Source organism: Chiloscyllium plagiosum, unplaced genomic scaffold, assembly GCF_037043375.1.
Source record: "Chiloscyllium plagiosum isolate Xiang-an unplaced genomic scaffold, Cpla_swu_hap1 HiC_scaffold_30, whole genome shotgun sequence".
Taxonomy (NCBI): domain Eukaryota; kingdom Metazoa; phylum Chordata; class Chondrichthyes; order Orectolobiformes; family Hemiscylliidae; genus Chiloscyllium; species Chiloscyllium plagiosum.
Genome location: NW_028270168.1, coordinates 28,740,229 through 28,753,617, shown reverse-complemented (window position 1 = coordinate 28,753,617; position 13,389 = coordinate 28,740,229). Strand labels below are relative to the sequence as shown.

At 46.0% G+C, this 13,389-nt stretch overlaps 1 protein-coding gene across 2 annotated transcripts in view; it reads right to left on the bottom strand.

Annotated features, from left to right (window-relative positions):
* The window catches only part of LOC122563662 (transcription factor GATA-4-like), a 32,009-nt gene extending 21,281 nt beyond the window's left edge, over positions 1–10,728 (bottom strand). The window contains exon 1 of one of the 2 annotated variants that reach the window (XM_043717696.2): positions 8,379–10,728. In XM_043717696.2, coding sequence (XP_043573631.1) covers positions 8,379–8,886 — 508 coding nt within the window. In that variant the 5' untranslated portion in view covers positions 8,887–10,728. The remainder of the gene's footprint in view (positions 1–8,378) is intronic. The other variant, XM_043717695.2, reaches the window with a different exon arrangement.
* Positions 10,729–13,389: the final 2,661 nt, after the last annotated feature.

Below are 13,389 nucleotides of genomic sequence, written 5' to 3'. Positions count from 1 at the left end.
AGGCTTAACAATCAATTTTTCAATGTATAATTTCAGTTACATCACACTGTAAATTCTTGCTATAAATTCTGTGTTACGATCGAGCCCTCCACTTTCACCTGATGAAGGAGCGTCGCTCCGAAAGCTAGTGTGCTTCCAATTAAACCTGTTGGACTATAACCTGGTGTTGTGTGATTTTTAACAGTTAGAGTCACGGCGTGGATGCTACAACTCCGTTAAATTACCTTTGTGTCCACTGGGAACGAAGATGAAATACATTTCACTGTTTGGCTGTTAATATGTCTTTCACATACGCTCGCGCTGCGGTCTGTAATTTTACGCTTCAATCTTTACTCGTCACTCTCTTCATAACCTTGGTAGATTTGACTCAATACACAATCAGTTTGGCAGCACTGTTCGCTGAGACAATGGGCAAAACCTAAAATGAGCGGCACATTGCGTGATAATTGTCCCATTTCATACAACCATTACCCTGAACTCTATCACTAACAGGGTCATCTCCACGTTTTAGTAATTCACAAAACAAAAACAGAGCAAAGCCATTTACGTTAATCGGTGACTCGATGCAGAGGTGGGTCAGATCCCAATAGTAACTTGTTAATTGTTGGCATATTATCTCCTCACCATCCCCCTACCCCAACCCCAACCCCAACCACGGTAACGGCGACAAATCAGCTCGATGCTTCCAGTCTGAGGATAATATAAAAGCATAAATTGTCTACATTTCATAACTAAAAAAACAAGCTGTTTTGAGAACCCTCAACCAATGCTTTATACTTTCATTTATAAAGGGAACGTTTGAAAGGACTTTTAGAAACATAAATGAACTCGTTGTTCTTTCTGTAATTTGTTCATATAGTTTAATTCCAAAATTCTTCCGTTCCCGGTCTAAGAGAGTTCTAAATATTTAAAGATACTATTAATAAAATATTCATAAAATATGGAATCATTTTTCATCAGTAATCTAGGAAGTTATAAACGTAAACCTTGCCTGAACTACACATGCGGATCGTTCAAATCTCGTTTTCTTGCAAGCACTGACTACATTGCTCACGCTAGCAAAATAAAACCCAGAAATTCCAATTTATGTTTAAGGTATTATAGCAGTCCGTCTTATTTAATCCTCGATTTGAAAGTGTGCACAAAAAAAGATCCATTTGGAAATAAATTTCGATCTGAAAGTTACACGATCAGTAAATTACACATTATTTGATCCCAATGATCACGGATCGGAACAGGAATCGATCATAACTTCAATGTGTCCACTCACTGAGAGTGGAGTCAGGGTGGGATGAGCGTGTGGGGAAAATTGCTGTGTTTAAACTGAAACGCTCTTTTTTTTATCGCACAACGAATGCCCGAATCCGATGAAACAGCAATCAGAATGTGTGCTCAAATAAAACAACGACGAGTTGTTGACATTTTAAAGAAAAGTTTAATGTTATTTCCCCAAGAGTTCACTACTTTTACAGAATACGAGATAATAGCGATGGGATAGGAATCTGAACTTGAAATCTGCGTGCCATTTTGATGGAACAATGTTAAGTTGTGAGTTTTTCAGGTTTACGGCCTGAAAAACTAAGCCAGACAAGAGACCGCCCTAAAGCTCACACCGCGCTGCTTTCCGAGCAGCGCAGACTTTGGGTAATTCCAGACTATCGGAGAACAAATCTTAATGAAGTCTAACACACGGCAGCTTGATTTATTTATGTGCCGCGACACATTTAGTCATTCGGGATTTGTACAAATCCGCAGGAACTCGGCAGCTGTGATCTGCTCAACTCCAATGTGTATCGGTGACAGCGCTAGGCTTGGATTTGAAACTGTGGGCTCTGGTTGAAACCCAATGCTTGTGTCGATCTCTTTCTCTCTGTGTCAAGCTTCAACTTCCTGTTTATCACTTCCTCTATACCCGTCTTATTTTACTCTGCTTTCCAACTCCCCTTTACTCCCAGATCTGTAATTTGGATCATTAATTTCAATATACGAAAAGCAGTTGACTATAGGATGTTACTCAATCTCCTTCCAATTTTCGCTTTCAACTTTTACCCCCCCCCCCAAAAAAAAGAAAGCCTGTTAGCGCTTTGCACTCTAGAATAGAGCGGGTCAAACCGTAGATCCTTGCCTGATATTGAGAACGTTTCGTTTGAGCTGATCCGATAATATGGTTTCTCACTTACAGTAACTTCTACATTAAACCTGGCCACACTTCTAGTAACTGCTGCAGTATTATTGGGCACGTTGACAGTGGATCTTAATGGAAATGTAAGTTAGTGCTTGTATTCCCCAGGCGAATGTCCATGGGTCCCAGTTAGTGATCGGGATATTCGGTATATGTTGAATGCGAGCCGCTTTGATTTCAATGCAACTGAACGTTTGTGTAAGGTGCTCCCGCTGCTTTATTCAAACAGAAACCCAATCAGTGGTGAGAAATCCTCATGGCTTTGAGGTGGGTGAACGCTTTTTCCCAGGATCAGTACTTGTAGAACTACTAGACTTTATTTATTTGAAAAGCAGTCACCCAAATGTCGCAAACAGCACATTGCGTACATGAACTTTTCTGAGTTAAACATTTATGACATTGTGGGAAGCTTTACAAATCTTTACTGTCTTTCTGAAATTAAAGTAGGGAACGGAAGGCCTACTCTTTCCCTGCAAAAAAAAACCCAAAAGTCGCCAATATTCGGGCATTGGCCGATTTGGTTTGAATGACGATCGACACGTAAATATAAAATCTGTATGTTTCCACTGGCGGGTGAAATTAGAACGAGGGGACATAGCCTCAACATAAAGGGGAAGATTTAGAACTGAGTCGAGGAGGAACTTGTTGTGAATCTGTGGGATTCCCTGCCCATTGAACGTTTTTAAGGCGCAGATCGAGTTTTGTACAGGAAATGAATTGAATGTTATGATGAGAGGGCGGGATAGCGGAGCTGAGCGGGTTGATCAGCCGTGATCTTACTGCAGAGCAGAGCAGGCTCACTGGCCAGATGGCCGACCCCTGCTCCTGTTTCTTATCTTCTTATAAAATGTTTTATTGGCAATTAATTTTGGGGATATTTTAAGTGGGGTCTCATTGAGCAGCCTCTGTCTCTTCAATCCACGACGGGTGAAATGCTCAGCTTAAATACAGGAAGTGCTGGAGAAACCCAACAGGCCCAGTAGCATCTGTGGTGAGAGAAACAGGCTTAACGCTTCGAGTCCAATGACCATTGGACAGAACTCCAAGTTCAGTCCACAGAGGTTCAGGAAGGCAGTTCACTACCACCTTCCCAGGGGCAACTAGGGATGGGCAATGAATGTCATAAACGGCCACATCCCACAAGTGAATTAAAATCCACCTGCTACCAGCCTTTCTCCTGTACTTCCTGTGTTGTTCGGGTACAGTGGAAATAACACTTCAATAGGAGCCGTGAAACACACGGCCTAACCGCAGTCTGGGCACTTGTGAAATAAATTATTTGGATCTTTGTTTTCGGAGCCCTTTGGGTTTCACTGCGGGAATCCAGGGAGCGATGTGAGAAAGCCAAGCTGATAGGATGCTTCCTGGCACATAGAGAACTCCTAGCATTTAGTGTTCACCACACCATCTCAACTTAACCAGCGGGTCCAATACCGACAGGGTGGGTCCTAAACGCGCCTTTTCGCCCCGATCTATATTCCGCTCCCCCCCCCCCCCCCCCCCACCTCCCAAACTGCTCCGAGATACAAGATGGGCAAAGTGCAGTTTGGCATTTCAGCGCCCACTCTTACTCCCCGGTCCTGTCTCCATCTCCCTCCCGCTTTGAGCCGCTTCTCCCGCCACATTGCCAGCCCTTACCCCTCGGAGCTCTCTAAACGGCGGACGCCGACAAACGGGAAAGAGCACAGCTTCTGACCACAGGCTTGTGCTGAAGGCGCAGAGAGAACATAGACAAAGGCCACAAGGCGCGGTTTCCATCCACGCCACTTGTATCAATTCTGTATCACCCCCACCCACCCCCCTTTTACCCTCAACCGCGGGTCCCTCAAGAAATCGAACCTTTTCAAGACAGGGAAATCTCCAGTGAAGGTTGGGATGGGGTGGGGGCACATGCAGTAATGTTCCTTTGATGTGACAACAATCTCAGGCCCATTGTGTCGCTGTGAAATATCGAGTTGTCCCTGGGATTTTCCAGTCGCCTTTGGCTCCGGGCAGTTGCAGTGGACTCTAAGCGCGGCAGTGAAGATTGTTGGGAGCTGTCCTCTTCCATATGTCCCCTCTGCCTTCGACAACTCTCACAGTTCCCAAATCGCCAGTCTTCACTGCGAGGTGGGGGGGACAATGATCTTTTAAACATTTAAGGTATCTCCACCAGGTTTAACGTTGTCGAATTCCCAGAGAGGAAGGGGCGCTGCTTCTCCGTTTTTAACCTCCCCCCTCCCCCCCCCCCACCTTTGGTTTTTACCTTCCCTTGGGGGAGGGGTGTGTGTGTGTGTGAAGAGGGCTACAGGCGATACCCTTTTATCACCTCCAACCCGTTTTCATTTGACAATGAAAAGTATTTGGACTGAGCCAGCAGCCCCCGTCCAATAGATCCCAGTTCGGCTGCGACCAACTCTCCTTGTCCAGCCCCAGCCCTGCGGGTTGACTCACTGCTATCTCCCAGCTCCAATGCTGCCTTTCCAACGGGGACACCAGAACAGAACACACTGACTCTTGACGCGAGTGGATTGTGAAATCTTTGCCCCAGACAGAGAGACTCTGCCGAAAGGAGTCTCAGTCCGTTAGTTCACTGCAAGCTGCCATTTGGGATCGAATTAAACCTGAATCCGAACAGTATCAACCTATACTCGACATGGTGTGTGTGTGTGTATGTGTGTATGTGTATGTGTATATATGTCTGTGTGTGTGTATGTGTGTGTATATATGTCTGTGTGTGTGTGTGTGTATGTGTGTGTGTGTGTGTATGTGTATGTATGTGTGTATGTGTGTGTGTGTGTGTATATGTGTGTGTGTATGTGTATGTGTGTGTATGTGTGCATGTGTGTGTATGTGTGTGTGTATGTGTGTGTGTATATGTGTGTGTGTGTATGTGTATGTGTGTGTGTGTGTGTGTATGTGTGTGTGTATGTGTGTGTGTGTGTGTGTGGTGGGACGCTGTTGGGGGGAGAGGGGAGCGGGAAGGGTGGTGGGCTGCTGTGGACAGGGATTTGAAGCAACCCCCTCTCATCCCGAGCCAGCCGCTACCCGTGAAGTCGCTGTTTCAACCTGCTACAAACCGGGCCCATTCTAACAACCGGTTTCAATTCATCGTATCCTCCAGGAACATACTAAAACCAAACTAAGCGATTTGTCCAAAAGGTGGCCGGAAACATTTTGTTTCATCCATTTAGTAATCCGTAACGGTTTCCGAAAGCAGAAGCAAGTGAGAAAAAGTTTGGAAAAACTGTGGCGATGTAACGCCTCCAGACACTTGCTTTATCTTCTCGAGTGGCCTGGAGAATTGGACTCTGTTTCTGATCCTGTATTCCCATGGCAGTGTTTTATTTTGTTCTTAAATACCACTCAACAATCTTTCTATATTTCAACGAACGAAATCTTTCCGGTTCAGTTAAAACAAAAGCTCGACCGTATTTACCGGTTGATGCTGAGAAATGGCCACGTTTGTGTCAAACCCCTTCCCCGGTACACTTCCACTTACAGCCGAACCGTTCTGGCTGCAGCTAGGGACAAAACAAACGGCAAAGACAGCAGAAATTCCGCTTCAACACGGCTCGAAACCTCCCTGCGCAACACTCGGACAAAAGTGAGCCTAATTACAATGCAGTCTGATAACGACAGGCCTCAGGCAGCCTGCACTGAGCTGTGTTCTCAACGTCGTATCTGCTACACGTAGGGTTCCTTGCTCTTCTCGCTTACATTGAAATAAAAGATGAAGGTTGGATATTGGATCCATAAGTCTTTCCAATTGCTTTGAAATTTGCAAGTTAGATGCTGTTGTGTTTGCAAACACTCACGTCAACCTTCCGACTTTATATAGTTACTGCGTTCCCAGAGATCAGGAGAGAGCAGGATAAGAGCGGAGGCGCAAAATGTGGGTTCCAAAAGTATCGAAATGCTGTCCGCCTCCAATTGTGGATGAAGTTGAGCTCCTTATGAAATTCAAAGTTTGTGCGAAGACCTTATGAAATCCCCTGATAGCTGAGCTCCCGACCATTTCTCCAACAAACACTAACCGGGGCCTTTCGCTCCCACACGGATCAGAAGCGAGCCGCCAGAGCCGATGCTATGGAAAGGCCCGATTGAAGGAAAATGAAACTAGGCGACAGATCACTTACAATCCAGACCAGGAGGAACCATTCTCCTCGTTCCTAATGAAAATAATGAATTTCTAATCGCAACATCTTGATGCGGGTTCTAGTTATAAAAATGTGGGGTTTCAATCCAGAGTAACTTCTAACTGTTAAGTGCTGTGTCTGACAGCGTTCTGTAGCTGAGCGATAACAGCAGACTCATGTTCCTTCGCTCTCCAGGTAGCTACTCTGTAATTCTGTCATTATTATCGAAAGGTTTGGATTAACCGAGCGACGGAGTGAAACCACATTCTGTTTCACTCGTTTTAGAGTGAAACATTATGATTACTCAATCGCCATGTGGAACAAACTACATTTTGGGGCAGACTCAATGTTCCAAATCACAAAATGAAAATAAACCGCAGGGTTGAAAAGAACTTTACCCCGTGGGTGTGTTCGACACGTTCAGTATTTTTTGTAGAGAGTGACAGAATCCTCAGGGCACGGTCATCTGAACTTGGACCAGGCACCTGCCTTTCCACTCGACACCAGCCAGCTAACTGACCTGTTTATTTTTCTTATTCTCGTTGCTATGAATTGATCAAATCACAGTGAAGGGAATTCTCTCTTCACCTGTCTGAAGAACATGACCAAACGAACAAATTTGTGGTTCAGCTGCAACACATCTCACCCACAGATATTCAGCTCGGTGAGAGCAGCAAACTGTGCCAGAGAGTGCAAGACCTCCGATGTGCCCCGTATCCATCAGTAAGAGAGCCAACACTGCTGTTACTTTTGATTCAATGCAACGTCTAACCTAGCCCAATATTCGACAGATTACAAATATCTGGCGCAACATTAACACAGATTATGAAACGAGTGTCTGGAAGAAAATTGCTTTTCGCACCAGACTATCAGGGTTGTATTTGTATAATTTCAATCCGTCGGGACAGAGACCCGAAAACCTCTCGCTAGAGCCTTCCTGCCGTTCCTCCCAGTTACAACACAAACATCACTAACTCCAGTCAGATCTCGCAGATCTTTCAAGTTGTCAAAGGTAACGATTTTATGCCCGAAACGTCAATTCTCCTGCTCCTTTGACGCTGCCTGACCGGCTGCGCTTTTCCAGCAACACATTTTTGAGCTATAAATGCTGCCACACTATTACATATACATTCAGCAGATAATCGCACAGTCAGAAACCCGTGCTCGCTTTCTGACATTACGCAGATTTCTGTGGGTGAACTAACTGACACACGTCCTCATCACAATCTATACCCACTGGCTAACCTCCATTCCCTGGTATTAACCTGCGAGTGTTTCAATTCGGTGTAAATTGCGGCTGTCGGGATTTCAGGAGAGGCCAATATAGCAGTGTTGGTGAGGGCCAGTCGTTGTGGGAAGTTGCTACTAGGTTACTTTTAGTAAAGCAAAACCACCTCAACCCTCGATTCCCTCTGGTTTGTTCTGATACTCTCCAATCGACTAATATTTACCGACAGACACAGCCGAGACATCGCCCCGTTACTTCCTCCAGCTTACCCCAACCCCCAGTCTGTCCACATGTCACCCCCACCCCCGGTCTGTCCACATGTCACCCCCCACCCCCCCAGTCTGTCCACATGCCACCCCCACCCCACCCAGTCTGTCCACATGTCACCCCCCACACCCTCCCCCCACCATCCCCTGTTCATATGTCACCCCCACCCCCCCAGTCTGTCCACATGCCACCCCCACCCCACCCAGTCTGTCCACATGTCACCCCCCACACCCTCCCCCCACCATCCCCTGTTCATATGTCACCCCCACCTCCCCAGTCTGTCCACATGTCACCCCCACCCCTCCCCCCACCACCCCCAGTCTGTCCACATGTCACCCCCCACCCCCGGTCTGTCCACATGTCACCCCCCACCCCCCAGTCTGTCCACATGTCACCCCCACCCCCCAGTCTGTCCACATGTCACCCCCCCACTCCCTCCCCCCACCATCCCCTGTCCACATGTCACCCCCCACCCCCCCAGTCTGTCCACATGTCACCCCCCACCCCCGGTCTGTCCACATGTCACCCCCCCACCCCCGGTCTGTCCACATGTCACCCCCACCCCCAGCCTGCCCTTTCCTACCTTCGCCGTGCCTGCGAGCTGGGATCAAGCTGAAGGCAGGGTTCTCCAGTGGAGCCGGGCTCCAGGCACTGGCCGCCTCCGAGCTCATGTACTGCGGGTAGTGGTTGGGGAAGGAGCCGCTGAGGGTCCAGCTGATGCTGACCTGGTCCCGGACGGCAGCGGCGGCGGCAGCGGCGGCAGCAGCGGCGGAGGAGATGGCGAGCGGGCTGCTGAAGGCGGTCTCCCGGGGAGAGACTCCGGGAGGGCTGGATGAGGAGGAGGAGGACGAGGAGGAGGAGGAGGAGGAGTGGCGGCTACACGGGGTCTCCGGCCCTCCGCTGCCCGCCGCCGCTGGTGCCTGAGCCCAGGCTGGGTGTGGGGACAGCGGGCTGGCCTGCTGGGGGTATGGGAAAGCCCCGCTCAGCCGGGAGCTCGGCACATAAACCGCTGAACTGGCCGAGTGCAGGAAGCTCCCTACCGGGTCCGGGTGCGCCGTGTAAGGCGGTGGGTTCGCCAAACCCTGGTACATCCCCAGACAGAGAGAGGGCAGGGAGCCCTGGGCAGTGCCAGCCTCTCAGGGATGGACAGAGAGAGGGAGGGAGAGAGTGTGAGAGAGAGAGAGAGAGGCAGAGGGAGAGAGAGTCTGTCACCCTGCGGCTCCACAACGTTACACTGTCCCTTTGGTGGCAAATCCCTTTGGATTCCAAACCGATGCGGAAACGAGGAGAGCTGATCCGGACCCCACCGGGGTTTGGGGAGGAGGGGGAGAGACAACTGATTTCCCAACACGGAAGAGGGTGCTACTCAAGGCGAGGCACACACAGACAGACACACACACTCACAGAGACACGGGCACACAGACACAGTTCATGAAGTGGTCAAAGATCGAAGTGAACGGGGAAAGGAAATGAAATGCTGCTGGATTTGACTTGAGTCCTCCCATTCTCTGACAAGTCTCCCACAGTCTCCTGTCAATCTGGCACCGGGTTAACCCTTTTAAAGGCAGCACCCAGGAGGAGGAGGTTGGGGGTGGGGGAGGGATGGGAGCGGTGGAGTGGGACAAACAGGGTCGGGAGTCCTTCCCCACCACGCCGCCGCCTTACAGCCTCTGTCCTTTCGGCGGGTTTGACTGGGACTGCCCCGCTTTTGAACTCACTGGTAAACCTTCACACCGAATCCAACAGCATGCCCTCAACATTCATGGAAGCCGGTTGGCTAGAGACGGATGGGCCCGGGGATAAATGATTAATCACAGGACGAACTCGGATTAATTTGGACGATACAAAAGCGTCAGGCTAGTGCCCTCGACAAACACCGAATAATCAAGAAAACGCCGGCTTCGTTCCCCTGCTGGCTTGATCTTGGACTTTCCGGCTGTGTGCACTGATTTGGAGGGTAGACAGCTCAGAAGCTGTGCTCTCACCCTCTCACAGTCAGGGCAGCCACAGTGCGACTGGGAGCCGATTAAAATCTGATAATCCCAAAGAAACCCGCGAAGAGTCGCCCAGCTGAAAAGTTGCTCACGTTTCCTTGGCACTTTCTGATAAGTGAATATTCTTGAGAAGGGCGGTCAGTGGATAATTGCTCATTCTGATAGGGGGCGGATAAACATAATGAGGGAGAGTTGGTTTGGTTGGAATAACTGCACCGAGTTGGTCTGTTTGTGCTGGGAAAGATGGCGACGCGTTCAGCCCCTGAGCCATCGCATGTTAGAGCCACAGTCAGTGTAGACTCTGGCCAATATTAGGCCAATTATTAAAGGCGCAGCTCAGTTTCTGCACCATACTGAGCTGTATTTTAATCACACACATGCCCGGCCATTATATACCCTCGCACATGGTGACTTGTCCTGCTGCGATAAAGATTTTCAAAAAATATAACCCTGTAGTCGAGTCACTCATATTACACCTTCCTTATGTAGGAAGTCAATAGTTTCAAGCAATAAGAGAGATAAGGACCAACTGTTAACAAATTAAACTGGTCACTAGTTCCTATCTAGTAAACGTTTACGGTTTCTTTATACATTAATAAAGGAATCGATCTCCTTTACGCAATTTTCTTGGGAAAAGAAACGATTGAGAGTTAATGTACACTCATTCGGAAACCGCTGAGTCCTCAATACGACTGTAACCCTCTCCCCAGAGGCAGATCCACAGCCTTACTGCATTTTGTTGCCATTTCACCAAAATATAGAATTGCACTAAGTTTGAACAGGTCACGGTAGCCCACGGCTGGGGCAGAGTTTAGTGTCGCTATTGTAGAAAGGACAGGGAAACGGTGGGAAGCAGCGGCCTTCGAATGAAAGCGGAATCCTGCGGATTCTGGTTCTCTCCTGATGGATGCTGCCAGACCTGCTGAGTTTCTCCAGCATTCCGTGTGCTTGTTATAGACCTGGCTTCCTTCCAGAAACGGGACACTGTCGTCATAGAAGACAAATACCAACAGAAAGTGCCGGAGAAACTCAACAGGTCCTGTCAGCATCTGAGAAACAAAATTAACGCTTCAAGATACTGCCAGGTCTGGAGAGACTAGCTCTGTTTCTCTGTCCACAGCTGTACTGAGCTCCTCCAGCACATTCTGCTTTTTTATTTCAGTTTCCAGCACCCGCCGTATTTTGCTGGAATATGGAAGACAGACTTGATGTGTTATAATTATTCTATCGGAGAAGGAAAGCTAAACTGAAATTTAAGTTCGCTTTTTAGTTTTTTTCATTCCTGAGTCACTCTAAAACGTAATGAGGAAGGTTCATTTCCTCTGGTTAAAGGTTGAGTGATGACGGCTAATCAATTTAATTGTTATTAAGAGATTGGGGACAAGAGGTTTTTATGTAGATCTATTAGTGTGTGCAGCAATTTGTCAGAGCAATGTTTGAAACAAGAATATTGATGATTAAACATATGAAATAGGATTATGAATTGAGATTAATTGCTGATTGCTTTTGCTAAGAAATTACACTGACATTGTGGGCCGAATGGCCTCCTGTGCTACAAACAATGTGCCCTTATCTAATGCTGTAATTTTCCTAAGAGACTGAGTATCGTCCTAACTGACGCTAACTTTCGATAATTCTGACAATATAAACCTTAGAAGAGGTCAAAAATTGATTTATTACAATACAGGTGACATTTTAACTGATCCAGTTGTGCTAATATTTAGGAATAACAGTCTAAACATTTTCTTACAATAAGAAAAATGGTTCAACCAGACCATACTATCAAACTATCAATTTCTATAAATTTCTCCCTCTATTTTATGTGAGATTGTATTCCTTCAAATATTATGAAGTTATTAAGAGAATGAGCAGACCAGGTTGTTCTCTGTCTGTCTGTTGAAACATGGGCTGTGTCAGGGTAGATCTCTCTCATATTGTGATAGAATGGATTAATTGATAGATCTCTCCCACACTGTTGCAATACTATATAACTGAAATGTAAAGCTGGTAGATTTATGTGTCAGGTAGTCTTGATTCTCTGCTGCTTGCCCTCTGGAATATAATGTTGTATACTTACTACTACATAGATTAAGCAAGACCTTGTATATAATTCTTCAAGGTGTCCACCTGTGACAGGGTCTACTATAAGCTAAGATTTAAGTATGCCCGCACTCATAACAAACACACTGCCAGCCTACATAACATCCTGTGTACATCTATAGTTATCTAATTGAAGCCCTCAGTTGAAGTGCTGAGAGAGGGAGAAAGAAATGTGTTTACCTTGGATTTTAGTATTATTTTCAACATTTGGAATATTTCTTTTCATCCACTAATCTAATCAGTGAAGACTTTTACATATCGAAGGAGCAAAAGTACTGCCCCTTTTAACCACTGGTAGTTCATCCCAGGGCATGATTTGACCCTCTTAATAGTAAAAGTGTTGGTTTTGGCTTCAATTGCAAGAGACACATTAAGCAAGACACTGCTCCCCTTACATGTACGGAAAAAAATGTGTCAGGAGATAGACAAGAAGACTGCTTTAAATGTGTTCCATTTATTCTTTGTTGGGTTGAGTCCCTTTTCACACTCACCCCATTAATTATAATAATCAGAGACAGTGTCATTTGAAAAGGTTTGTTAGTACATTTTATCTCACCAGTCTAAAATTGTTTGAGTGAAAGAAACGTTTTATTTCCTTTGTGGCAAATTCTACGAGTAAAACTGTAGATGATATGCAATCAAAAAAAAACTAGACTTGCTACGAAAATGCAAACTTTCAGGTAACAATATTTACTGAAATGGCATACAAAAGATTGCTAGCACATGATATTCATAATCAATTATTACACTGGAGTCAAATGATAGAAAATGGTGCTTCCTAGTGAGAAATGATCCAGTGAGAGTAACTCTGGCTTGCTTCCAAAGTAATTTCATTGGATAAAGACAGTTCTTAGCTGAGGAATCACACTTGGTCTAAAAGAATCCAGAAGAGCAGAGATCATAAATGTTGCCAGGGAAAGAGGGAAGCAAGAAATTAAAAGTAAAAATGTTAAATGAAAGAGACTAAGAAAAACGGAAGATTTTTTTGTTGCCTTTTCATGATCTCCTTTGGAATATCACATCATTGTCACTGCCTGAAAACATGAACCAGCTGAAATAAAAAAAACAACTACTCACATTTATCTTCAAATTTGTAAAGTATCCAAAGGCGTTTCTCTGGATGGTTTTCAGATAAAACTTTCCCTGCAGTACACACTGCAGTGCTACTCCAGATATTGAATCAGGTGACTCTTACATTTTGCTGTATATCTTGAAAGGTATTATGAGCTAGAATAAACTAATTGAATGTGTCCAGACTAAATTAGAGGGGATTTTCATAAATATTTTTCTTAGAATGTAAATGACCACTTAATCATAGAATCATAGAATCCCTATATTGTGGAAACAGGCCATTCGGCCAAACAAGTCCATATCAAACTTCTGAGGAGTATCCCACTCAGACCTATTCCCCATCCCTATTACTCTACATTTTCCATGACTAATGCTCCCAGCCTACATACCTCTGAACACTATGGGCAATTTTAACATGGCCAATTCACC